Source organism: Cetorhinus maximus, chromosome 6 (genome assembly GCF_964194155.1).
Source record: "Cetorhinus maximus chromosome 6, sCetMax3.hap1.1, whole genome shotgun sequence".
NCBI lineage: Eukaryota > Metazoa > Chordata > Chondrichthyes > Lamniformes > Cetorhinidae > Cetorhinus > Cetorhinus maximus.
This window is the reverse complement of record NC_135884.1, coordinates 99,463,298-99,486,494: the sequence shown is the minus strand read 5'-3', so window position 1 is coordinate 99,486,494 and position 23,197 is coordinate 99,463,298. Positions and strand designations below refer to the sequence as shown.

Here is a 23,197-nt window from a genome sequence, read left to right as displayed (position 1 = left end):
TGATTCTGTGGGGCTTTGTCTTTTAGGGACTGGTACAGTTTAATCCTTGGTAGCCAAGATTTTTTACCTTTTCATTTTTGCTTTTTCTTGGTTCAGATTTATATATAAGCCCTCTTTGAATTGCAGATTCAATTATCTTCACATTTCTTGAATGCAGTAAAGCCCTTGATATGGATCAACTCTGAACTTGACTTTCTTACCCATATCCCCTTTCCTTGGTGAGAGGGTAATCAATAAGGCTATTGGCTGTAAACAGCTTGGTTGATTCAGCCAATGATGGTAATACTTGGAAACGATTAGTTCTAGGCAGAATACTTACAAACTAAAAGTATAGATGTATTCTTGAGCATCTTTCTCTTTCCCCTCCTCCAACCCACCAAAAAATTGAAAGAATTCAATGTTAAACTTTAAAGTAAAACATTATTCCCAATTATGTTTTTACATTTTTGTATTGTTTATTATTTGGGCTGTTTCTTGCGACTTTTGTGGCCAATAATTTTTGTGCTTCATTATCTAGGAGTAATATGTACTGACAGCCAGTGTCATTTGTGAGAACATTAATTTTCATTTTTTCTAATTTTGCTCTTATTTAAGCCCAACAAAAATACTGTAATGGCATTTGTTGTAGTACCTGACTCTGTTGTCATCCATTCTGTGTATCCATTGTCCAGCACTACAATATAGTTTCAATATAGTTTGTCAAGTGGCTCAGTTTGTAGCACTGTCACCTCTTGAGTCACAAGGTTCTAGGTTCAAGTCTCACTCCAGGACTTGAGCACAAATTTAAGCTTGACAGTCTAATACAGTTTTGAGGATGTGCTGCACTGTTGGAGGTGCTGCTTTTCGGAAGAGGCATTAAACCAAGGTCCCATGAACCTGCTCTGACTTTAAAAGATCCCATGGCACTGCAAAGAAGAATAGGGGAGTAATCCCTGATGTCCTGATCAATATTTATCCCTCCATCAACATCACAAAAACAGATTATTTGGTCATTATCACATTGCTGTTTGAGGTAGTTTGCTGTGTGCAAATTGGCTGCCCCATTCCCTGTATTACAACAGTGACTACGCTTCAAAAGTACTTCATTGGCTGTAAAGCATTTTGAGATATCCAGTGGTCATGAAAAGTGCTATATAAATACAGGACTTTTTTTATAGTACCTTACCTTGTGACCATGGATGAAATGGGGTACAACAAAAAAATGATCCCATCAGATCTCCAAATGGCATTTTTTGCTAGAATAACTCCAGATAAATGCTTTTAGACCAGTATAATAAATCTGATTTACTACCAATATGTTACAACTTTTGGGAGACTGTGCTGCATGCCTTGTTAATAGAAAGTTGCTTGTCAATACTTAAATGATTGAAAACCAGCCTATATTTCAAATGGATTAACAGCTGTTAGAAAATGGAAAATAGTAATTCAAAGTGCTCTAAATGTGATTTTTAGCCTTTGTTTTCTGTCTTGGGAGTTACAAAACCAGGATTTTGCTAGATATCATTTATGATTAATTCTATTTGACTGATTCTCCAGGGAAATTACAAAATTAAATCCTACAAATGCAGCACTTACACAAGTGTTAAGAACGCACTGTTCTCAATTTTTAATATTCTTCTGTCAAATATGTGATAGAAACCAAACTGGAAGCCTCTGAAGGAAAGGTATGCGTTTCGAATGAAAATGGCATCCAGATGTTCGGAAAGCTGGTTTCTTTTAAACTTTATCCCTTGGCGCACATCATTTCTAGAATCTATGGATCAGTTGTAAACTTATAATGCAAGACTAATGAAAACATAGTTTATCCATGCAAACTTTGTACATGATTGGCACCTCTCGGACATGAAGCCAAATTGACTTGAGTTTGGAAGTTTTGCATTTTATTAATTGTATTCCAAAACAGTACTGCTACAAGTATGTGAAAATGTAGAAAACTGCCCAGGTATGTCCCATCCACAAAAAGGGCAAATCCAACCCGGCCAATTACTGTCCCATCAGTCTACTCTCGATCATCAGCAAAGTGATAAAAGGTGTCGTTGACAGTGCTATCAAACGGCACTTTCTTACTCAGCAATAACCTGCTCACTGTCATTCAGTTTGGGTTCTGCCAGGGCCACTCAGCTTCTGACCCCATTACGGCCTTAGTCCAAACATGGGCAAAAAAGCTGTACTTGAGTTGAGAGTGACTGCCCTTAACGTCAAGGCAGCATTTGATCGAATGTGGTATCAAGGAGCCCTAGCAAAATTGGAGTCGATGGAAATCATAGGGAGAACTTTTCAATGGTTGGCTTCACACCTAGCACAAAGGAAGATAGTTGTGGTAGTTGTAGGTCAATCATCTCAATCCCAGGACATCACTGCAGGAGTTCCTCAGGTTAGTGTCCTCAGCCCAACCATCTTCAGCTGCTTCATCAATGACCTTCCATCATAAGGTCAGAAGTGGGGATGTTCACTGATGAAATGTTCCGCACCATTTGAGAGTCCTCAGATACCGGAGCAGTCCGTGCCCATATGCAGCAAGGCCTGGACAAGATTCAAGCTTGGGCGCGAATGTTATTTGCTACTTGAGTGCCAGACAATGACCATCTCCAGCAAGAGAGAATCCAACCATCTGCCTTTGACATTCAGTGGCATTACCATTGCTGAATGCCCCAATATTAACATCCTTGGGGTTATCATTGACCAGAAACTGAACTGGACCAGCCGTATAAATACTGTGGCTACTAGAGCAGATCAGAAGCTGGGAAGCCTATAGAGAATAACTCACCACCTGACTCCCCAAAGCCTGTCCTCCATCTACAAGGCACAAGTCAGGAGTGTGATGGAATAATATCCACTTGCCTGGATGAGTGCAGCTCCAACAACACTCAAGAAGCTTGATACCATCCAGGACAAAGCAGCCCGCTTGATTGGCACCCCATCCACTCTCTTCATCATCCACCATTGATGCATAGTGGCAGCTGTCTACAAAATGCAATGCAGCAACTCACCTAGGCTCCTTAGCACTTTCCGAACCCACAATTTCTACCACCTAGAAGGACAAGATAAGCAGATGCATGGGAACACCACCACCTGGAAGTTCCCCTCCAAGTCACTCACCATCCTGACTTGGAAATATATCGCCTTTCCTTCATTGTTGTTGAGTCAAAATCCTGGAGTTCCCTCCCTAACAGCACTATGGGTGTACCTATGCCTCATGGGCTGTAGTGGTTCAAAAGGCAGCTCATCACCTTCTCAAGGGCAATTAGAAATGAACAATAAATACTGGCCTAGCCAGTGGTGCCCACCTCCCATTAAAGAATAAAAAAAAACTTTCAGAGAAACACTAGTAGACGTTTGGGCTGAAAGTAGAAAGGGTGGCCTAGACAGGGGATAATTGAAGTACAATGTTTAGGAATTCAAAAGTTGTAGAAGTCCAAAATGTTTTCCTCTTCCAGAACACACTTTAAAAATACCAATGTGCATGTTTTTAAAAAATTAATATTTCTCCTCTTCTATATTTCTGTGGCTGCAATATTGAGGGAAACGTTGAAGAAAGTTTCTATAATTCCTTTGATGATTTGCTTTTATTTGTTTTGTCAGTTTTAATAGCTGTATGAACAGTGTAAAACAACAATAACTTGCATTTAAGTATGACATTTTAATTTGGATAAAAAACCCAAGGTGCATCATATAGATGTAATCAGACAAAATTTCCTTAACTCCGATTCATATTAATTGATTTGCCTAATAAATTAAGCGTCACAGCACTTTGTATAGGAAAAAAGTTGGGCCTTTTAAGTCTGTTGCTGGAATAAGGGAGCCATATTTGCTAGCAATAGTGATGGCAGCTGGCTGCTGGAATCCAACTTAAAAATAATTAACACATTAATAGCAGCTTGGAGACTTGTACTGTGTCTGTGTGTTTGACGCTGGAATTGCTGTATATAGCAGCAGTGCTTAGTTTAAATATGGAAGGGAAAAGCAAGGGACTGGAGAGAGAGAAACAAGACCCCTTTGAATTTTTCAGCGGTCCAGACTAACAGTTGCAGTAGGATTGATCTCTTATGCGAAGCTCAGTCCAATGATGAATGCAAATAGCATAACATGGTACTTCCTAGCCTTAATCTGATAACCCTGTTTACAGGATTCCAGATGGTAATATTGTAAATATGATCAAGATTTGTTATTGACGATGCAAGCTGAAAACAGTTACACAATATCAAGTATTGTGCAGCTTCTCAGAATGCCACGTATGCATAGGTTGCTTGTCTCTGGCTGCAGGAGCTCATGGTTGCACTGTTCAGGTCCTAGTTCCAGAAAGGTGGCAATAGGATAAAAGCAAAATTGTTCACTGGTCAACTTGTGCAAACTTTTGTTAGTAAGAATCGTACATTAGTTTAAAATCTAGTGAATATGGAAATGAACTAAAGGTGAGGGGGAAAAGCAGAAAATAATTGAGGTAAGGGGAAGACAACTGAAGCATTGCAGACAGGAGTCACTGGAAAGCTGCAGTAATGTTCTTGCTGTGGGATCCCCAGTATGTGAAATTCCCCTGCTGTGCTCTTTGTTTATAGCCTTCACTATTGACTTGGTTCATACTGTGGCAACAATTATTGACTGATCTTATAGATTACCCACCTCTCCTCCTCCTGAATTTGTAATTTGATTGCATATACTCTACATCAGCCTGTTGATTGATTGATTGGTGCCACACCTTCATCTCCCCTTCTATAAAGTGAGTTTTAGGAACCTTTCTTTATAACAATGCTGTGGATCAGCTTTGTGGACCTTCTCTGCAAAGCTTGGATGCTTTCCTGTGAACCTGTAACTAAAACAGTTATGAAAATGAAATATGACCCACAGACGATGTTTGATCAGGATGTTAATTGTGGTAGAGCATGCACTGAAACAAGAATTTCTTAAATTAATCGCAGGGCAATGCCTGAGCTTATTAAAGTCCAATGGAACTAAAATACTGGTGAAAATGAGTTGTAATCCTGATTAATGTTTGCAAATATGTTCTCTATTATGTAATCAAATTTGGTTTGAAATTGGAACACTGCATCTTATAAAGCTTGCCATCAGTACAAAAAAAAACATTTCTTTAACCTCCAGTGGGGTTACTGAATTAAAGGCATTACTGACCCTGTTTCCTGTGAGGAAGTTAAAGTACTTGTATTGTTGAAATTAACTGGGTGAATGGTTTGTTTTGTACTACACCATCAAATGTGTTTTTCACCCTCAAAGCATCTCCAGACTTCATGGGAAAACTGTTTTGTATGACTCCAGTCACCAGTAATGAATAACATATTTCTTTATGTTCAAAGCCATGTTCTACTAGCTGAATAAGTTGGAGTAAAAGTCAAAGGTTGCTAAAGCCAAAACAGTGCACACTTTTTCAATTTAAACATTCACTTTTTGTGTTCCTCTTTTAGGACACCCGACAATAGCAAAGTGTTTAAAAAGTAGTCGCAAAAGAGAAGTTACAGTGGCTATTTCTTTTCATTCTTATGTAACTTAATTGCAACAATTAGCCATTTTTGGCAGAACACCTTATTTAACCAGAGCTCTGGTTACCCTTCCTAATTTGATTTTCAGATACTGTGGTTTCTTTGAACTTGGTTTAACTGACAGCTACCTCTGCCCTGCCTAATGTTAACTGAATAGCAGTTCCCTTATCTAGATGCACTCCAGTATTAAGTCACATCCGGGTAAAATAGAGATGCCATCAGTATTGTTTTAATTAGGATTTTGGTGTTGACCTGTCTCTGGCTATTGCAGCATTAAAGTTCGTTCTTGATTACCAATTCCTCAGCTACCTGCGCTCCCAGGGTTTTGGATCAAGATTCTGAACAGTCTGTGCTGTGGCTTTCTGCTATTATAAATTGCAATATTGAAGTTCAGTTGAAAATTAATTAATTTCACTTGCACTTTACACACTATGCATATCAGATGGTAATGTGCTGGGCTTTCCACTGTTCTGTTTGCTGAGATTGTAGAGCTGTCCAGTGAATCAAATGTATAGTCCATGGTGGTAAGAAGTATGTATTATGCCACACTTTGTATGGAGTGTGCCACATTTAAATGATTAAACCAAATCTTTTAGTTGGGCCTATATCCTCTGCATCCCATGATGAAGTCTCCTAAACAGTTTGTGGAGAAACAAAAGTTTTTGGTCATTTTTTTTAGACTTTACTGAACTTGGCTCACTCTTGAGTCCAGTGGTTGTGATTTTCAGTCCTGCTATGGATCTGAGCAATCAATCTAAACCACCAGTTCAATACCATACCTAGGGAGTGCAGCATTGTTGGACATTTTATCTTTTCAGAGAGATGTCATTTGCAGACTCCATCTACCAACTGAATTGGACAAAAAAGATCCTGTGGCACCATTTGAAGAGCAGCGAATTCTCTGTGGCTTGGTTGACATTCATCAACATTTATCACCCCACCAAAAATTGATTAACCAGTCATTTGCTGTACTGTAACTTGCTGAATGCAAATTAGCTTTTGCACCTACCTACCTAGCTGAGTGGCTAATCAATTAGCTGTGTCAGGATTTTGAATGTTCTGATTACTTGACAAGAAGCAATTGCTCCCCTCCCTACCACCGCCCCGGCCTCTCTCTCTCTCTCTCTCTCTCTCTCTCTTCTCCCTCTTCTCCTCCTCCCCCCCCCCCCTCCCCCCGCCCCCAAATGTCCCCCCAAAATGTCTGGATGCTCCTTAGATGAGGTTTTGCCCCCCCTCTCAGTGCAGGAATTGAAAATGTCTACATGTTAGTTTTGTTTAAAAAAAATCACTTGGCACAAAATAACTGTAGCATATTGGATTAGAGTGATGCCCCAATCAACTTTCCAAACTTGCAGATGACACCAAATTGCGGGTGAAAGTCAATGCTGAGGAGGACTGCAGCAAGTTACAAGAGGACATTAATAAATTTGCAGTATGGGAAAATTGACAAATCAAGTCCAACAAAGATAAAGGAGAGGTTTCGCATTTTGGCAGAAAGAATAGGGAAGTCAACTATTACTTCGAAGGCTCAAGTCTAAATGGGTTAGAGGAACAATGGGAACTCAAGAGTGCAAGTCCATCAATCATGAAAAGTTGTGCTACAGGTTAGCAAGACCATAAAAAAACAAAAGCACTAGGTTTTATTTCTACGGGGAGAGAATTGAAAAGTCGGGAAGTTATGCTAAACCTGTATCAAACTTTGGTTAGTCCATAGTTGAGATTACTTCATGCAGTTCTGGTCACTTTATAATAAAAAGGATACAGAGGCACTAGAGAGGATGCAGATGAGTTTGATAGGATGATATCAGAAATGCATGGGTATTCATATCAGGAATAGATTGACAACCTGGGTCTCTTTTGAAAAAGAAGGTTGAGGGATGACCTCAGAGGCCTTTAAAATTATGAAATGTTTTGTTAGAGTGGATACAGAGAATGTTTCCTTTTGTGGGTAGAGCATAACTAGAGGCTATCAATATGAAATAGTCATGAAAAAATCCAGTAGGGAATTCAGAAGAAACTTCATCCATGGAATTCAGCCCAGTGTGCTGGAATGAAAATCTATACTGGTAGTTGATCTCTATGAAATGTAGATTGGTGTTTTGTGTACCATCTGCAGGCTGCATTGGAACAACTTGCCAAAGCTGCTTCAACAGCAACTCCCAAGCTTGCAATCTCTACCAGTTAAGGCAAGGACAGTACACAAATGGGAAACATCACCTAAGTTGCACACCATCCTGACTTGGGCATGTACCATCATTCTCTCATTGTCGCTGTGTCAAACTCCCTACCTAACAGCACTGTCAGAGTAGTTTTACCTTATGGGACTGCAGAGGTTAGGGTAGATGACTCCCATCTTGAGGACAACTATGGGTGGGCAATAAATGTTGGCCTTTCTGGCGGTGCCCATGTCCTGTGAATGAACAAATAAAAATGAGTTTGAGCAATCTCAGCCTGAAATCTACCAGTTATGGCCCAACAGAGGAAAACTGCCCTTAATTTGCTGTATGTTGGCAATCTTGGAGTTGGCTTTTGCACAATGTTCTAAAGTGGTTTCAAGATATCCACTGGCACAGAGTTGGTGATACTTGTAATATTGTGGATATACAAATGCTCACTGACACTGGGTACCAGAAATGGGATGGAGTTTAGTTTCCCCCATGTTAATGTGTTCAATTTGATTGCTAAAACAGAGAACAATTCTATTTGAGCTGATCTGTGGCATAAAACTGCATGTAGCAAAGGAGTTAGACTGCAGGGAAGAAATATACAAAAGTATACTCTAACCTCCTGGCCAGAAATATATTTTTTGTTTCTTTTGACAGTTTGATCGTGATCTTTGTTTTGATGGGGTGGGGAAGCTTTTGTCTCATGGAATATGAGTTAATTATGCTTACATCTTAAATTATATCTTACAGATCTGAAGCTTCATCTCCAGAGCACAGACTATGGTAATTTCCTGGCGAATGAGGCCTCCCCACTCACTGTGTCAGTGATTGATGATAAGTTGAAGGAAAAGATGGTGGTTGAGTTTAGGCATATGAGGAACCATGCATACGAGCCACTGGGCAGCTTTCTTGATTTCATCACGTGAGTAAAAAGTTATGAGTGGGGGCAATGTAACATAGGAGAGAAAATCTACCTTGTCTTTCACGATAATATCTGTATCATATTTACCTAGTTGTCTTGACCAGCATTCCTTCCTCAACCAACACCATCAAAAACAGATTAACTGCACATTCAGCTCATTTGCCGTTTGGGATCATGTACAATTGGTTCTTATTTACCAAAATAACAGTGGTGAACATTTCAAAAGTAACTAATTGGGCACAAAGTGCTTTGGAACACCCTGAAGGTGTCATGAGTGTAAATACAAGATCATTTGTGGTGTTTTAAATACCAGAAGATCCTGTCATAGTATTTTTAGTGAGGCAGTCCTAAAATTACTCATGAGTGTAAAATGCTCCCAAAATTCTACCACCCACTTCAATAGCAAAATTTGGTACTTGGCCAATTCAAGCTTCCAATTCTGCTGGTTATGATATTCTAACGCAAACAAGAATTGCAAATTAAAATGCCAGTCAGCAAATAAGATTTCTTTTGCACCATGAGTAAGAATACAATTTTAAAAACAGATATTGGGCCAGAACTTCCATGGAGTGGCAATCGCAGTCAGATTGCCCCTCTGCTCCTTTTTACTTACCCAGGTCGGGAGCTGCACATTTCTTGTTTGACCTTCCGACCCGGGCCTGGTGAGAAATGTGCAGCATACCTGGTCCCCGAGGCCTTCCAGTGCAGGACAGCGACGTCGGCGAAGTGAGCCACAACCCCTTTTTAAGGTATGGTTCCTATATTTAAATGTACTTTCAGAAGCCAAGGATAAGGTAAGTAGGTAGTATGGGCGGGTTGGGTAGGGATGATGCATAGTGGGATGGGTGGGTGAGGTAGGAAGGTATGTTGTGGGTTTGGGGGGGTGGCGGGTGGTCATTTGTGGGGGTAGTAGGGGAATGGGGATTGGGCGGGTAGTTGGAGGGGGCAGCAGGGGATGTTGGGTGGGTAGTCGGGGTTGTCAGGAGGATGGTCAAAGGGTTAGTGGGGATTCAGGGGTGGTCAAGGACGTGGGAGATGTTTGGGTTGGACGGGGGGAACCAATCAGGAGTCGGGGGCTCAATACCATAGTTACCCAGGAGTTAGAAATGGCTTTAATTGTTCCAACTTTTTCTGGGTAACTATTCTGCTAAAAGAGTGAGGACCATCCAAAGTCTCAGATCTAAATTGGAGTTTTGGATAGTTCCCGGTGCAGGGTAATTGCCCATCGGAAGTTTAAACTTCCTGTGCAATTCTCATGTAGTCCTTGTGTGGAGACTTCTGGGGGATGCTCCAGCTCATCTCCTGGTGTACTTCCGATGTACAATTGTCTGGAAATTGGAAGTCCTGGGCCAATGTAAAGCTTTATGAAAGATAGTTGCCAAAAATACTCTTCTAGGACTGTTGTATTCGACTACTTTATATTGAGGATGCAGCATTGGTCATATAATTTAAACATTGTTTGACAATGTTTAAATTATGGCCAATAGCCATTCAAAAAATTGCACTCCTCTCAGGATGTGTCCTTAAAATTATGTGCAGAAAGCACTTTGGAACCAAGTGGGCCAAACCTGATTAACTGAAATGGAGAAAGTTGCTTTTCCAAAATGGCTGTTGCCTTTACTGCTGTACATTACTTTGTAAATGCTATCCAGTATAAATGGTACTGATGAAAGGAGGGTTTCACCATTGGACCATTTTAGTAACATTTACGAGATTAAAAGTTGCCTGAAGTATTTTGACATAAGCATCAGATTGAGGGGAATAGTAAAGTAGACTTGCCTTTTAAAGCACTCATGCAAGCTTCAATGATTTTTCTGCTAGCTTTCAGCTCCACCATTCAGAAACTGCAAGTTATCGAGAAATGTACTGCCTATATCTTATGCTTATTAAGTGGTGCTCACTTTCATCCGTTTTCACCTCTGAAACTTCCTCTAACTTTACCTCCTGGTTAATCTTTTTGCTCTTCCAGCTTGGTTATTTTCCATACTCTTTAGTTCCAAGCTTAGTTGCATCGTCTTCAACCATAATATTCTTGTGTTTGGAATTTACTTCAAAAATGATCCTCCTTGTTACATCTCTTCCCTGTTTTCTAAAAGTTCAAAATTTACTTCTTGGATAAGTCATCTTAACTAGCTTCTCCCTAACTCCAGCACATTTATGTTTGGTGTTCTGGGTGCCAAATCCTCTCTCCTACCTGGTGAAGTGCTTTGGTTAAAGGTAAGTTATCTTAAGTGCAAGTGATTGCATTTAGAATTTACAACAGTATGATGGCTTTCTTTAAAAATATAACTGGGACTTCAAACTGAGCACCAACTCCCTATATAAGCTGTTAATGTAGTTTTATTTATACAGGTACAGCTACATGATTGACAATGTAATTCTCCTGATTACTGGAACATTACACCAGCGATCCATTTCTGAACTAGTTCCAAAGTGCCACCCCTTAGGCAGCTTTGAGCAGATGGAAGCAGTGAACATTGCCCAGACACCAGCAGAACTTTACAATGCCATCTTGGTTGACACACCTTTAGGTAAGGTATGGGTCTGAAGATTAAAGAATGTAAAAGTCGTAATGAGAGGAGTTCAACATTTGATTAATTCCTGTATAACATTATGATTGACCCAAGACTCATTCCTGGGATGAAGGGCTTATCTTATGAGGAAAGGCTGGACAGGTTGGGTCTATGCCCATTGGCGTTTGGAAGAGTGAGAGGTGATCTTATTGAAATATATAAGGTCCTGAGGGGACTCGATAGGGTAGATACCAGGAGGATGTTTCCACTTGTGGGAGACTAGAACCAGGGCACACAGTTTAAGAATAAGAGGTCTACTGTTTAAGACAGAGATGAGGAGAATTTTTTTTCTGAGTCATTAGTATGTGGAAATCTCTTTCCCAGAAAGCAATGGAGGCTGGGTCATTTATTCAAGGCTGAGTTAGACAGATTTTTGATAGACAAGGCAGTCAAGGGTTATGGGGATGGGCAGACGACAAAGTGGAGTTGAGACACAACCAGATCAGCCATGATCTTATTGAATGGTGGAGCAGGTTCGAAGGGCTGAATGGTCTACTCTTCCTAAGTTCTATGTCTCCAAGAACATAGGTAAAAGCATCTTTTTGAACTGAAGTTTGGCTTATAATCTAATCTATTTTTTCCTTAACTGTGACGACGTTTCAAGTTCTTCCTTGTAATTTGGAACTTTGTATTAGGTACAGAACAACTGTTATAAAATCTAAGTGTCCACATTATGGAAGATTGGGGGTTTGGTTACGGACCAAGGTAGGATAATTACTCATAAGGAATTACTGTGCACGTGAAAGGCAGCCAAGCTGAAACAACTTGACCTAAAGGAATGAGAGCAGAGTATGGTGAAGATGTCAGTCTATGTGCAACCTCCTATTTTTTTACATCTCATTGAATGGGAAGGGCTACCTAATCGCTTAATGAGTACTGTGGGAATTTATACGATTGATTCTATGGATGAGTTGAATAGCGCTCTTCACTGGGTCCAGTCCTTCAGCTAGGATATACTTCAGCTGTTTTATAAATTAGAAAAGTGACCTATTCTTCATGTCTATGGTATTAATGGCTCATGATACTGACCTGGAATAGCAATTAACTTATTAGGTGCCCAGGTGAATAGCGCAGATAGGGGTTGTTGCAAAGCACTTGATTTGAATTGAAACTATTCACTTTTGGTTTTCAACATGCCAATGCATCGCCTTCAGGAAATTAAGGATCTATAGCAGTGCTTCCCAAACTTGTTCCTGGTGTGACTACATTTTAATGCCTCAGATTTTGTGTGATCCCTGAGTGAACATCTGGGGTTGCGAGAGCTCTTGAGCAGCGAGGGGAGGTTTTCAGTTGTTAAGTGGAGGGGGCTTTAGTTCTTGACTGGGGGGTGCGGAGATGGTGGTAGGTTGGTGGTGGTGGGGGAACAGGAGTTGTGTTGGGGAAGTTAATGAAAAGGGTTTCTACAAAAACAACGAACCCCAACCTTTTCACAGACTGTTTTTGCAACGGCAATGAGACCTCAGAGAGCAGTCCATTAGGCCTCGCCTACCCAATGGGAAAAAGGTGAGGATTTAAAGGGGCCCTACAGCTGTCAAATTGGTTTGAGCATAGCAACCATTGCTGCCTTTGAGCTCGCAACCTCAAAATCTCATCTTGCATCCCCATTGGGGGGGTGCAATCCACACTTTGGGAAGCTCTGATCTAGAGTGCTGTACAAAGAAGCTATGTAAATTGCAGTGTTTTTAAAACTATTATGCAGTTAACCCTTGGCTTAAGAATAAAACTGGGATTATTATTTAGGTTTGCAAAAGTTAAATATTCTTTCAAAATCAATAGCATTCTTACAGCAAATCAAAGCCTGTTGCCATAGTTTGTTTAGCATTGAGCACTAATTAATAAGAGAAAATGAGGCATTTAAGAATCTTAATTGTATGCAATAATGTATTAAAGTACTATATCTGCTAGATCTTGTCCTCCTTGACCCTCAACTTCTCATCCATTGCAAGATGTATAGTGATCTGCTAAACATTCAGAAGGCAACTAAGGAACTTTTGATTTTCCAATCTATGGTCTTGTAGTGTAAAGCATTGCCCAAGGGCCAGAGGACAACACTTTTGAGTTTGCATAACTTAGTTTTCTAAGGAAAAAACATCAGAGGGCTTCTATTAGAATGTACTGGTTATCAATGCTAAAGATGCACATAACTACAAGTTTAGCAGTTGTGTGAGGCTATTTCCACTTAGTGCAAACACTAAATTAGCAGGAGGGCTCATGTCACACCTACATCTTGTACTGCATGGACAGTAAACCTGGTTTGCAAACCTTTGGGTCCTCTGGACAATTTAGGAACCTATCTGACCTTAATCTAAGGTTTAAAATAACCTGCAATTCTCCCATTGAATATCTGTTTGGGAGACATCTGCAGCTGCCTGTATCTACAGAGTTAATGGAGCAGTTAGTTTTCCATCCAGGCATGACCCAGAGTGTAAACAGGGATCTATGTTTTAAAATACATTTTCTTGTTGCAGAACTCAGGGAGCTACACAGTAAAAATGTTTCTGTGCTTTTTGAAATATTGTAAGTGATATTCAATGTAAATTGTTCCTTCAGAATTTTAATTTAGTGAATGCACTGTGGTTGAGATTTTCAGTTTTTCTTTATAAAATTCAAAGTAATGAGTGCAATGAGATTTTTGTCTTCATTTCAGCTGCATTTTTCCAAGATTGTATATCTGAACAAGACCTTGATGAAATGAACATTGAAATTATTCGTAATACACTGTACAAGGTAACTGCAAAGTAACTTGTACTTCTGAAACTTTAAATGAACTCTATGCTCAACAAAGTAAAAGATGTCATTGCTAAGAAATGGAACACATTCTCATCTTGGACAGCCAGTATTAGCATCCAGTACGTGTAGGTGGGTGTAATAAAGTCAGATTTTCAATAAGTGCCCTCTGTAATGTACAATACCCAGAATCTTGAAACACCACTAACAGGACACAATATATTTTGCATTTCCCATAACCACTAAACCTTAAGGGTTCTCCAATTTTGTTGCCAACCTTATCAAATTTTGGGCAGCTCAGTGTATGGGCATGTGGGAACTGAAAGATTAAGACAGGTCAAATTCATTTCAGTGTGAGACCTTTATTTTGGTGAAATTTGGGCAGTATTTTGTTTTCACTACCTAGGTGAGAAGCATGTGAATGCATTATTCTCCATTTTGAATCTGGGAATATTGGTTTATATTGCCCAAATGAAATATGAAAAATTTTGCTTTGATAAGACAGGTTGATTATTTTATTCAGTGAGTGCTAAGTCGTAATGTGGTATCTACTATAATGGAATCAGTCAAAATCCTAACCTGCCAAAACTCACTGTAAACTCATTTAACATAGATACATGAGCAGGTGACAAAGGACTCTTGGTGTACATGGAACAGAGCTTCAGTATGAATCTTTTTGGCAGAAGAGAAGAGAATCTCAGATGGGCCAACTTGCAAGTTGGAACAAAGTTTTAGTTGAATGTCATGAAATCTAATGCAATTCAACCGCTATAGATTTGCTACAATTCGCTGAGAGGGGTTTGCTAGGATGTTTCAACATGATTTTGGAAGCTTGTTATGTAATTGACTTATCTGCTTTTCTTGCCCTCCCCCATCCCCACAAAACCCTAAGGCATATCTCGAATCATTTTACAAGTTCTGCAAGACATTGGGAGGTACAACTGCTGATGCAATGTGTCCTATTTTGGAGGTGAGAATTTTAAGCTGCAATGCTAAACATTCAAAAACGTTTTATTAATTTTAATTTGAACTTAGTATATTAAGTTTGAGGATTAAAAACTCGCCATGATTTAAATATTTTTGACAGTCAGTACAAACCCTATATATTGATTCATGTTCCCAAGGTTCTGATCAAAGTAGCCAGTTGGGTAATTTCTCATTTGTTTGATTGAAGTTTGGGTTTGTTTTTAAATATTAATGAACCTTTGTTTGAATTTTTGTTCAGAATAATCAGAGTAAGACTTAAGATTCATGTCAGAATTAGAATTTTTGTAAATGGCTGAAATGTCTCATTGTAACAGCTGCAGCTGGTTTACAGAAGGCACTGCATACAATAGTTTAGCTACAATTGTGATCTTACTGGCTTAGTAATGAGTGATCTAACATGTGCACGGAGAAGTTTCCATACCTTAAAAATAGGTCCCTTCCACATCGTTACATCTAACATTTGTTCTCTCCCCCAAACCTTGACCAAGCTGCTATTTGGAATTTTTGACACTTGGACCTCATGTAAAGGTGGAACATCTACATGAATTTATTACATTTGTAATACTTTTTAAAATAAACATTTAATCCAGCCCAACTTCAATTTTTTAAAAATAGATTTAGCTTGTTTACTCATTGCATGTGCAGTCTTTTGGAAAATTTATTATAATGCAATAGTGCTACTTCAACTGTAAACTGCAGCTAGAAGCTAATCTCTTGTGAAGAAGTGGTGCTGGATCTCCATGGAGAGCTTCAGATGCAGTCAGGCACAGTTATACTTGAAGTTGAGAGGGATGAGATCAGATTTCAAATATCACTTAAAAAAACATCCGCATGAATCACTAACTCACTAAAGAGCAGGATGCACAACACTACCTGTGGTGCAGATGGTGCAAATTGAGATACAGAGTGGTCACCATTCCCTGTTGTGTTTTCCAACCCCACACCCCTCCCGCTACCCTCTAGTTAGTGTAGATTTGAAATGTAGTTTAAATAGAAAAAAAAATTGTCTTCGGATCAAAGTAGCCTATAAACATCCATTAAATATTTCAATTATAATTTTTAAAGTGTTTATATTTTCTAAATCATTTTAAAATCCTTTGCTTTGCAATTGGGCAATCTGAATCAATTTCCTCAGTGCTGGAACACCAATAAATGAAATGTATTAATATGGATTTCTGTGCACTACAGATACTGTGTAGCAGTGTATGTAGAAGAAACTGTAACCTATTGTGAGGAATGAACACTAGAATAATTTGTTCTCCATAACATTTAGTTTGAAGCAGACAGGCGAGCTTTCATCATCACCATAAACTCTTTTGGGACAGAACTGTCTAAAGAAGACAGAGCGAAACTATTCCCTCATTGTGGAAAACTCTACCCAGAAGGTCTTGCTCAGTTAGCCAGAGCAGATGATTATGAGCAGGTGAAAACCGTGGCAGACTATTATCCAGTAAGTAGTGCCCATTTTTAGATTGAAAAGTTCTGGAGTAATTTGTACATGCTAAAGTACTGACTAAATGTAAATAGCTTCTTCCATGGATTGTGATATGTTTTTGATTTCTGTTCCAAGAGATAGCTTGCTCTTTTTTTCTATTTTCTATAATAGAATCTTTTTTATGCTTTGATATATTCCCTTATTAAGAAAGCGCAATCTCCGCTATTGGTTCATAACGGGTAATTTAATGCAAGTAGCTAATGTGAAAACTACTTTTACTACAAGCTAAATGCACCTCTGACTTGGGTTTAGAGGATTGGCTTAGATGTAGAATAAAATGTACATTCACAAATTTCTTGTATTTTCTTTATTTCATGCACTTCAGACACGCACTTTATAACACTTGCACTATGTTCTTCACATCTGATAATTGAGTTGAGTGCCAGATTCCTACTGCACTTATTGTTTTTACCCCTCAGGAATACAAGCTACTGTTTGAAGGAGCTGGCAGCAATCCTGGAGACAAAACCCTTGAGGATAGATTTTTTGAACATGAGGTACTTAACTTTTGAATTGAGCAGTGTGACAAAAATAGAGTATTGTGTGAGGTGTTACATTATATTTTTTGCCTAATAATAGATGGTGTGGGGGAAGTGCAACACCATTCCTGGGATATGTAATGTATTTTACTGCACATTTGTTTTTAGAACTTTTGGCACAATATTAAAGAACATCGAGTAAAGTATCGCTCAGCAATGCATTGTTAGATGAATTGTGGGTTTATACCTTTGAACAACCACTTAATAAAGTCAGATCTCCCCAGATAACCTGTAGCGATCTCATTACCCAAGTTACTCTAGATTCCATGTAGGATGACACTGTGGAGGAACCAGTAAAGAAATGTAAGGAGACTTAAGAATTATATGGCTCTTCCTGTCCCAGTCTGTTTGAAATGTTATTGAGGAACTCTCAAGAATTGAATCTTCAGTAGCCATTGATAAAATTTCGTTAGGTGCTCCTAAAGTGATTCCCTGGTAGACCATAAACTGTTGTAGAGTGTGTTCTCTAATTTCATAATAAAAATTGGGTTTCCGGACCAAAGCTGGGATTTTACCTGGGGACCACTTCACCCCCTTGGTTCCCATCTGATTCTCTACCTACCAGTAAAGACTTATCAATTTCTTTATACATTTGTTGAAAACATTTAGTCTTAAGAACTTTAACAGATGTAAGACAGCCTGCGTATTTATGCACCTTCGTATTCTAAAATTTAAACTGGTTTGTTGCATTTTGATGCAATACAAAAATTGTTAATCGCCTCATTCTGTAGATGTTCAATGACCTGTAAATGTGGAGGTGTCGTTCAGTACGTGAGTGATTCCTGTAGAGCCTTTGTATTCAAGGAGTAATGTCTAGCCATTTGCAACCAAAGCTAGTCAGCACGATGGATGGAGATGGAAGAAGAACTTTCCATTCTTTATTCATTAGCTGTTGAGTACTGGAATTTAGAAAATAATGCAGATATTCCCATATGAATGTTCAATAATTCTAAACTAGTGTATAAAACACAGTTAACTACCCTCTACACTGGCCTTGGAGGGATATTTTGCTGTATTTAAGACACTATATAAATGCATGTTTTTGACGGAAACGCCAATGTAAACTTGCTGGATTTATGAAGAACAGCCACTTGAATGATTATTTTTAATGGGCTTTAGCAAATCCAGCATCTTTAGATTAGGGTCGCCCCCAAGTACACAAGATTGTGCATCAGAAACCAGCAAGGCAACGCCCCTGCAGGCTGGAGTGATTTGTGAACTCGATTTATTAAGTGAACTCTCCTGTGCAAGTACAGAGAGGTATTGAAATTACTATAACTCATTGGTGAATTATCAAATTCGAGCAACTTTTCACGCAAGCTTATTGCACAAGGCTGTTAGAAAAGGTCGAGGAGCAACTGTCTTATCTGTAGTTCATGTCTGGCTTCAGAAGAAGTTTAGAAATTGCGTTTGGGCTTGCTTTAATGTATTTTTTGATTGTAAAATGTTTTGGGGTCTACAGAATTTAAGAATTCTGCATGGCTCACATTAACTTTGGATTGTTTTGCAGGTTAAACTGAACAAGTTGGCATTTCTGAACCAATTCCACTTTGGAGTCTTCTATGCATATGTGAAGCTTAAAGAACAGGAATGCAGGAACATTGTATGGATTGCAGAGTGTATTGCACAAAGGCACAGGGCCAAGATTGATAACTATATTCCAATCTTCTGAATTCCAGTTTTGCTCACCACCACCCCCAACACCACCCCAATACATGAAATACTAATTGCATTTAATCTCTTTACTGTTTCTAGTTTATATGTTTTCATTTGTAAAATGTACATTGAATTTCCTGGACATATTCCTCATATTCCGTTTTTTTAAAGGCATTGCTGACGTTTTAATTTGTAATCTGCTCCTTGAAATAAGACTAAAACAATAAAACTAACTCCAAATCCTAGTTGCTTAATTTACAATAACCTGTGAAGCCATTGGCAAGTTGATTCACTATACTCATAAACATTAATTATATTTTTAAAACTAATTTTCCAATAAGTGTGGGAAATTAGTTTTTTTAATCTTATTTTTTGGCAATATTACAGTTCTCAGTGCTTTAACGTCTTTATTGGAGTAATCTTTCAATGTCTTAATTGCAATGCAAAATCATAGGGAGCAGATGGATCAGAAGGTCAGCATTGCAATTTCTTCAAATATTTGAATATCTTTATATAATGATCATCTTTGATCAATGGTAGTCGTTTATCTTGTAAGTGCAATGCTTTATTTTCGGAAAATGCTCCACACTGCATTGAGTAGCTGAAAATTGTTTATATGTATGCTGTAATTATTCTGCCACTGTTGTTCCTGGAGCATTCACTTCTGCATGAGGTATTTTAGTATTACTCCAGCATTCACCACAAACTTGTTTACATTCAGGGAAGAATTGGCTGGCTGGGCCCATGTTCACAAGGAGTTTTGCTTGTTCGTTATGTTGAAGCATAAAATGCGAAATTTGAAAATAAATGGTAGATCCTTGAGTAGGGACCTAGGAGTAAAGTATTTGTGTGCAATTTGGTAATTCATGTGCCGTGTGTAGAAAGCTCTTGAGTTTTGTGTAATAATTAGGATGTGATTCTGATTAATTTGTGATCTGAAATTTAAAATTCTGTGACTTGTTAACTGCTGTACATTGTATTTGTGATCAAGTCCTTAATAAAGTGATGGCTGCTTCCTTGAAGGTGTATCCAATTAACATTAAATATTTTAAAATGTGAAATCAGTTTAGAAGCAGATGTTCAATAATGCAGTGTAAGTAATGGTCTTTTAAATTATCCATTGTACAGTTCAAAACATTTTAATTTTGGTAACCTTATTTTCCATTATACATTTCTGTTCATCCTGTTCCAGGGAGCAGAGTCGGAGGGCAGAGTACCAGAGAGGTGAGTATAAAAACCTTACCTGGGGGTTTTGTGGCCTATTTCCAGGGAGCAGTTGGAGGGCGGACCTCGGGTCTTAAAAAAAAAAATTTTAAGTGGTGTCACGGTAAATCTGTGACCTGATTGGCTGGTACGGAATCTACACTGAATTTTAAACTAAAACATTGTTAAACTAATTAAACCAAATAAATTAATCACCTAATTAATAAGTAGAGGGTATCTAGACCAGAAGCTGGGGATTACTGTTCTTAGAATTTAGCATTTATAGTAGAAGTCTAGCCCGAGGGAACGTATAGTTAATAAGGAGTCAGTAAGCAGTTATTAGATTTAAATTAATTTATTAAATAGTTCTAGAAATGGCAGTTGCTGGGGTGAAGTGCTTCACCTGTGGGATGTGGAAAACCTGTGACGCTTCAAGTGTCCCAGACAACTACATCTGCAGGAAGTGTACCCAATTGCAGCTCCTCACAGACTGCATGGATCGGTTGGAGCAGCAGTTGGATGCACTTAGGAGTATTCAGCTGGCGGAAACCGTCATAGACAGGAGTTTTGCAGATGTGGTCACACCCAAGGTACAGACAGATAGATGGGTGACCGCTAAAAGGGGCAGGCAGTCAGTGCAGAAATCCCCTGTAGCTGTCCATCTCTCTAACAGCTATACCATTTTGGATACTGTTGGGGGGGATGGCCTATCAGTGGAAAACAACAGCAGTAGCCAGAGCAGTGGCACCATGGCTGGCTCTGTTGTTCAGCAGGGGGGGTTCAAAGCACAGAAGAGCAATTGTCATAGGGGACTCCATAGTCAGGGGCTCAGATAGGCGCTTCTGTGGTCGTGAAAGAGACACCAGGATGGTGTGTTGCCTCCCTGGTACCAGGGTCCAGGATGTCTCTGATCGGGTACTGAACATTCTGAAGGGGGAGGGAGAACAGCCAGAGGTCGTGGTACACATTGGTACTAACAACATAGGCAGAAAGAGTGACGAGATCCTGCAGCGGGAGTTCAGCGAGTTAGGCAGAAAGTTAAAAAACAGGACCTCTAGGGTTGTAATCTCAGGATTACTCCCTGTGCCACGTGCCAGTGAGGCTAGATTTAGGAAGATAGTGCAGCTAAACACGTGGCTGAACAGATGGCGTAGGAGGGAGGGTTTCCGATATCTGGATCATTGGGATCTCTTCTGGGGCAGGTGGGACCTGTACAAGAAGGACGGGTTACATCTAAACTGGAGGGGCACCGATATCCTGGCTGCGAGGTTTGCTAGTTTCACTCGGGAGGATTTAAACTAGCATGGCGGGGGGTGGGAATCAGAACAATAGGTCAGCAGGTGAAATAAATGACTGAGTCCAGTAGGACTAAGAGGAAGAGCAGGCAGGGAGAAATTACTGAACACTGGGGGTCTAAAATGCATTTGTTTCAATGCGAGAAGTATAACAGGCAAGGCAGATGAGCTTAGAGCTTGGATTAGTACTTGGGTCTATGATATTGCTATTACAGAGACTTGGTTGAAGGATGGACAGGACTGGCAGATAAACGTTCCAGGATTTAGATGTTTCAGACAGGATAGAGAGGGATGTAAAAGAGGTGGGGGAGTTGCACTGCTGGTTAAGGAGAATATCACAGCTGTACGACAGGAGGACACCTCGGAGGGCTCATGCAGCGAGGCAATATGGTTAGAGCTCCGGAATAGGAAGGATGCAGTCGCAATGTTGGGGGTTTACTATAGGCCTCCCAATTGCCAGCGGGAGATTGAGGAGCAGTTATGTAGGCAGATTTTGGAAAGATGTAAAAGCAATAGGGTTGTTGTGGTGGGTGATTTTAACTTTTCCTATATTGACTGGGAATCACTTAGTGCTAGGGATTTGGATGGTGCAGAATTTGTAAGGTGCATCCAGGAGGGCTTCCTGAGACAATATGTAGATAGTCCAACTAGGGAAGGGGCAATACTGGACCTGGTATTAGGGAATGATGGCCAGGTGGTCGAAGTTTCAGAGGGGAGCATTTCGGGAAAAGTGACCATAATTCAGTAAGTTTCAAGGTACTGGTGGATAAGGATAACAGGAGTCCTTGGGTTAAGGTGCTTAATTGGGGGAAGGCTAATTATAACAATACTAGGCAGGAACTGAGGAATCTAGACTGGAGGCGGATGTTTGAGGGCAAATCAACAACTGACATGTGGGGGGGCTTTCAAACGTCAGTTGATAAGAATTCAGGACCGGCATGTTCCTGCTAGGATGAAGGATAAGTATGGCAAGTTTCAGGAACCTTGGATAACGAAGGATATTGTGAGATTAGTCAAAAAGAAAAGGGAAGCATTCGTAAGGGCTAGAAGGCTGGGAACAGATGAAGCCCATGGAGAATATAAAGACAGTAGGAAGAAACTTAAGCAAGGAGTCAGGAGGGCTAAAAGTGGTCATGAAAAGTCATTGTCAACCAGGATTAAGGAAAATCCCAAGGCCTTTTATACATATGTAAAAAGCAAGAGGGTAACCAGGGAAAGGGTGGGCCCACTCAGTGTCAGAGGTGGGAATCTGTGTGTGGAGCCAGAAGAAATGGAAGAGATAATAATTGAATACTTCTCATCAGTATTCATCAAAGAGAAGGACTTAGCGGTCGATTTGTCTAGGGAAGAGTGTGTAGATAGCCTGGATCATGTTGAGATCAAAAAAGAGGAGGTGTTAGGTGTCTTGAAGAATATTAAGGTGGATAAGTCCCCAGGGCCAGATGGGATCTACCCCAGAGTACTGAGGGAGGCAAGGGAGAAGATTGCTGGGGCCTTGACAGAAATCTTTGTATCCTCACTGGCTACGGGTGAGGTCCCAGAGGACTGGAGAATGGCCAATGTTGTTCCATTGTTTAAGAAGGGTAGCAGGGATAATCCAGGAAATTACAGGCCGGTGAGCATTACGTCAGTGGTAGGGAAATTATTGGAGAAGATTCTTCGTGACAGGATTTACTACCATTTGGAAGCAAATGGGCGTATTAGTGAGGCAGCATGGTTTTGTGAAGGGCCTCACTAACTTGATCGAGTTTTTCGAGGAAGTGACAAAGATGATCGATGATGGAAGGGCAGTGGATGTTATCTACATGGATTTCAGTAAGGCCTTTGACAAGGTCCCTCATGGCAGACTGGTACAGAAGGTAAAGTCTCACAGGATCAGAGGTGAGCTGGCAAGAGGGATACAGAATTGGCTTGGTCATAGAAGACAGAGGGTAGCAGTGGAAGGGTGCTTTTCTGAATGGAGAGCTGTGACTGTGGTGTACCACAGGGATCAGTGCTGGGACCTTTGCTGTTTGTAGTATACGTAAATGATTTGGAGGAAAATGTAACTGGGCTAATTAGTAAGTTTGCAGACGACACTAAGGTTGGAGGAGTTGCAGATAGTGAAGAGGATTGTCGAAGGATACAACAGGATATAGACGGT

At 39.8% G+C, this 23,197-nt stretch overlaps 1 protein-coding gene across 1 annotated transcript in view; it reads left to right on the top strand.

Moving 5' to 3' along the window:
• LOC144681984 (V-type proton ATPase subunit d 1) overlaps window positions 1-19,578 on the top strand; it is a 37,884-nt gene extending 18,306 nt beyond the window's left edge. The window contains exons 2-8 of the mRNA XM_078544176.1: window positions 8,408-8,579; window positions 10,932-11,110; window positions 13,800-13,879; window positions 14,772-14,849; window positions 16,140-16,316; window positions 16,781-16,858; window positions 18,411-19,578. Coding sequence (XP_078400302.1) covers window positions 8,408-8,579; window positions 10,932-11,110; window positions 13,800-13,879; window positions 14,772-14,849; window positions 16,140-16,316; window positions 16,781-16,858; window positions 18,411-18,572 — 926 coding nt within the window. The 3' untranslated portion in view covers window positions 18,573-19,578. The remainder of the gene's footprint in view (window positions 1-8,407; window positions 8,580-10,931; window positions 11,111-13,799; window positions 13,880-14,771; window positions 14,850-16,139; window positions 16,317-16,780; window positions 16,859-18,410) is intronic.
• The last annotated feature ends 3,619 nt before the right edge of the window (window positions 19,579-23,197 follow it).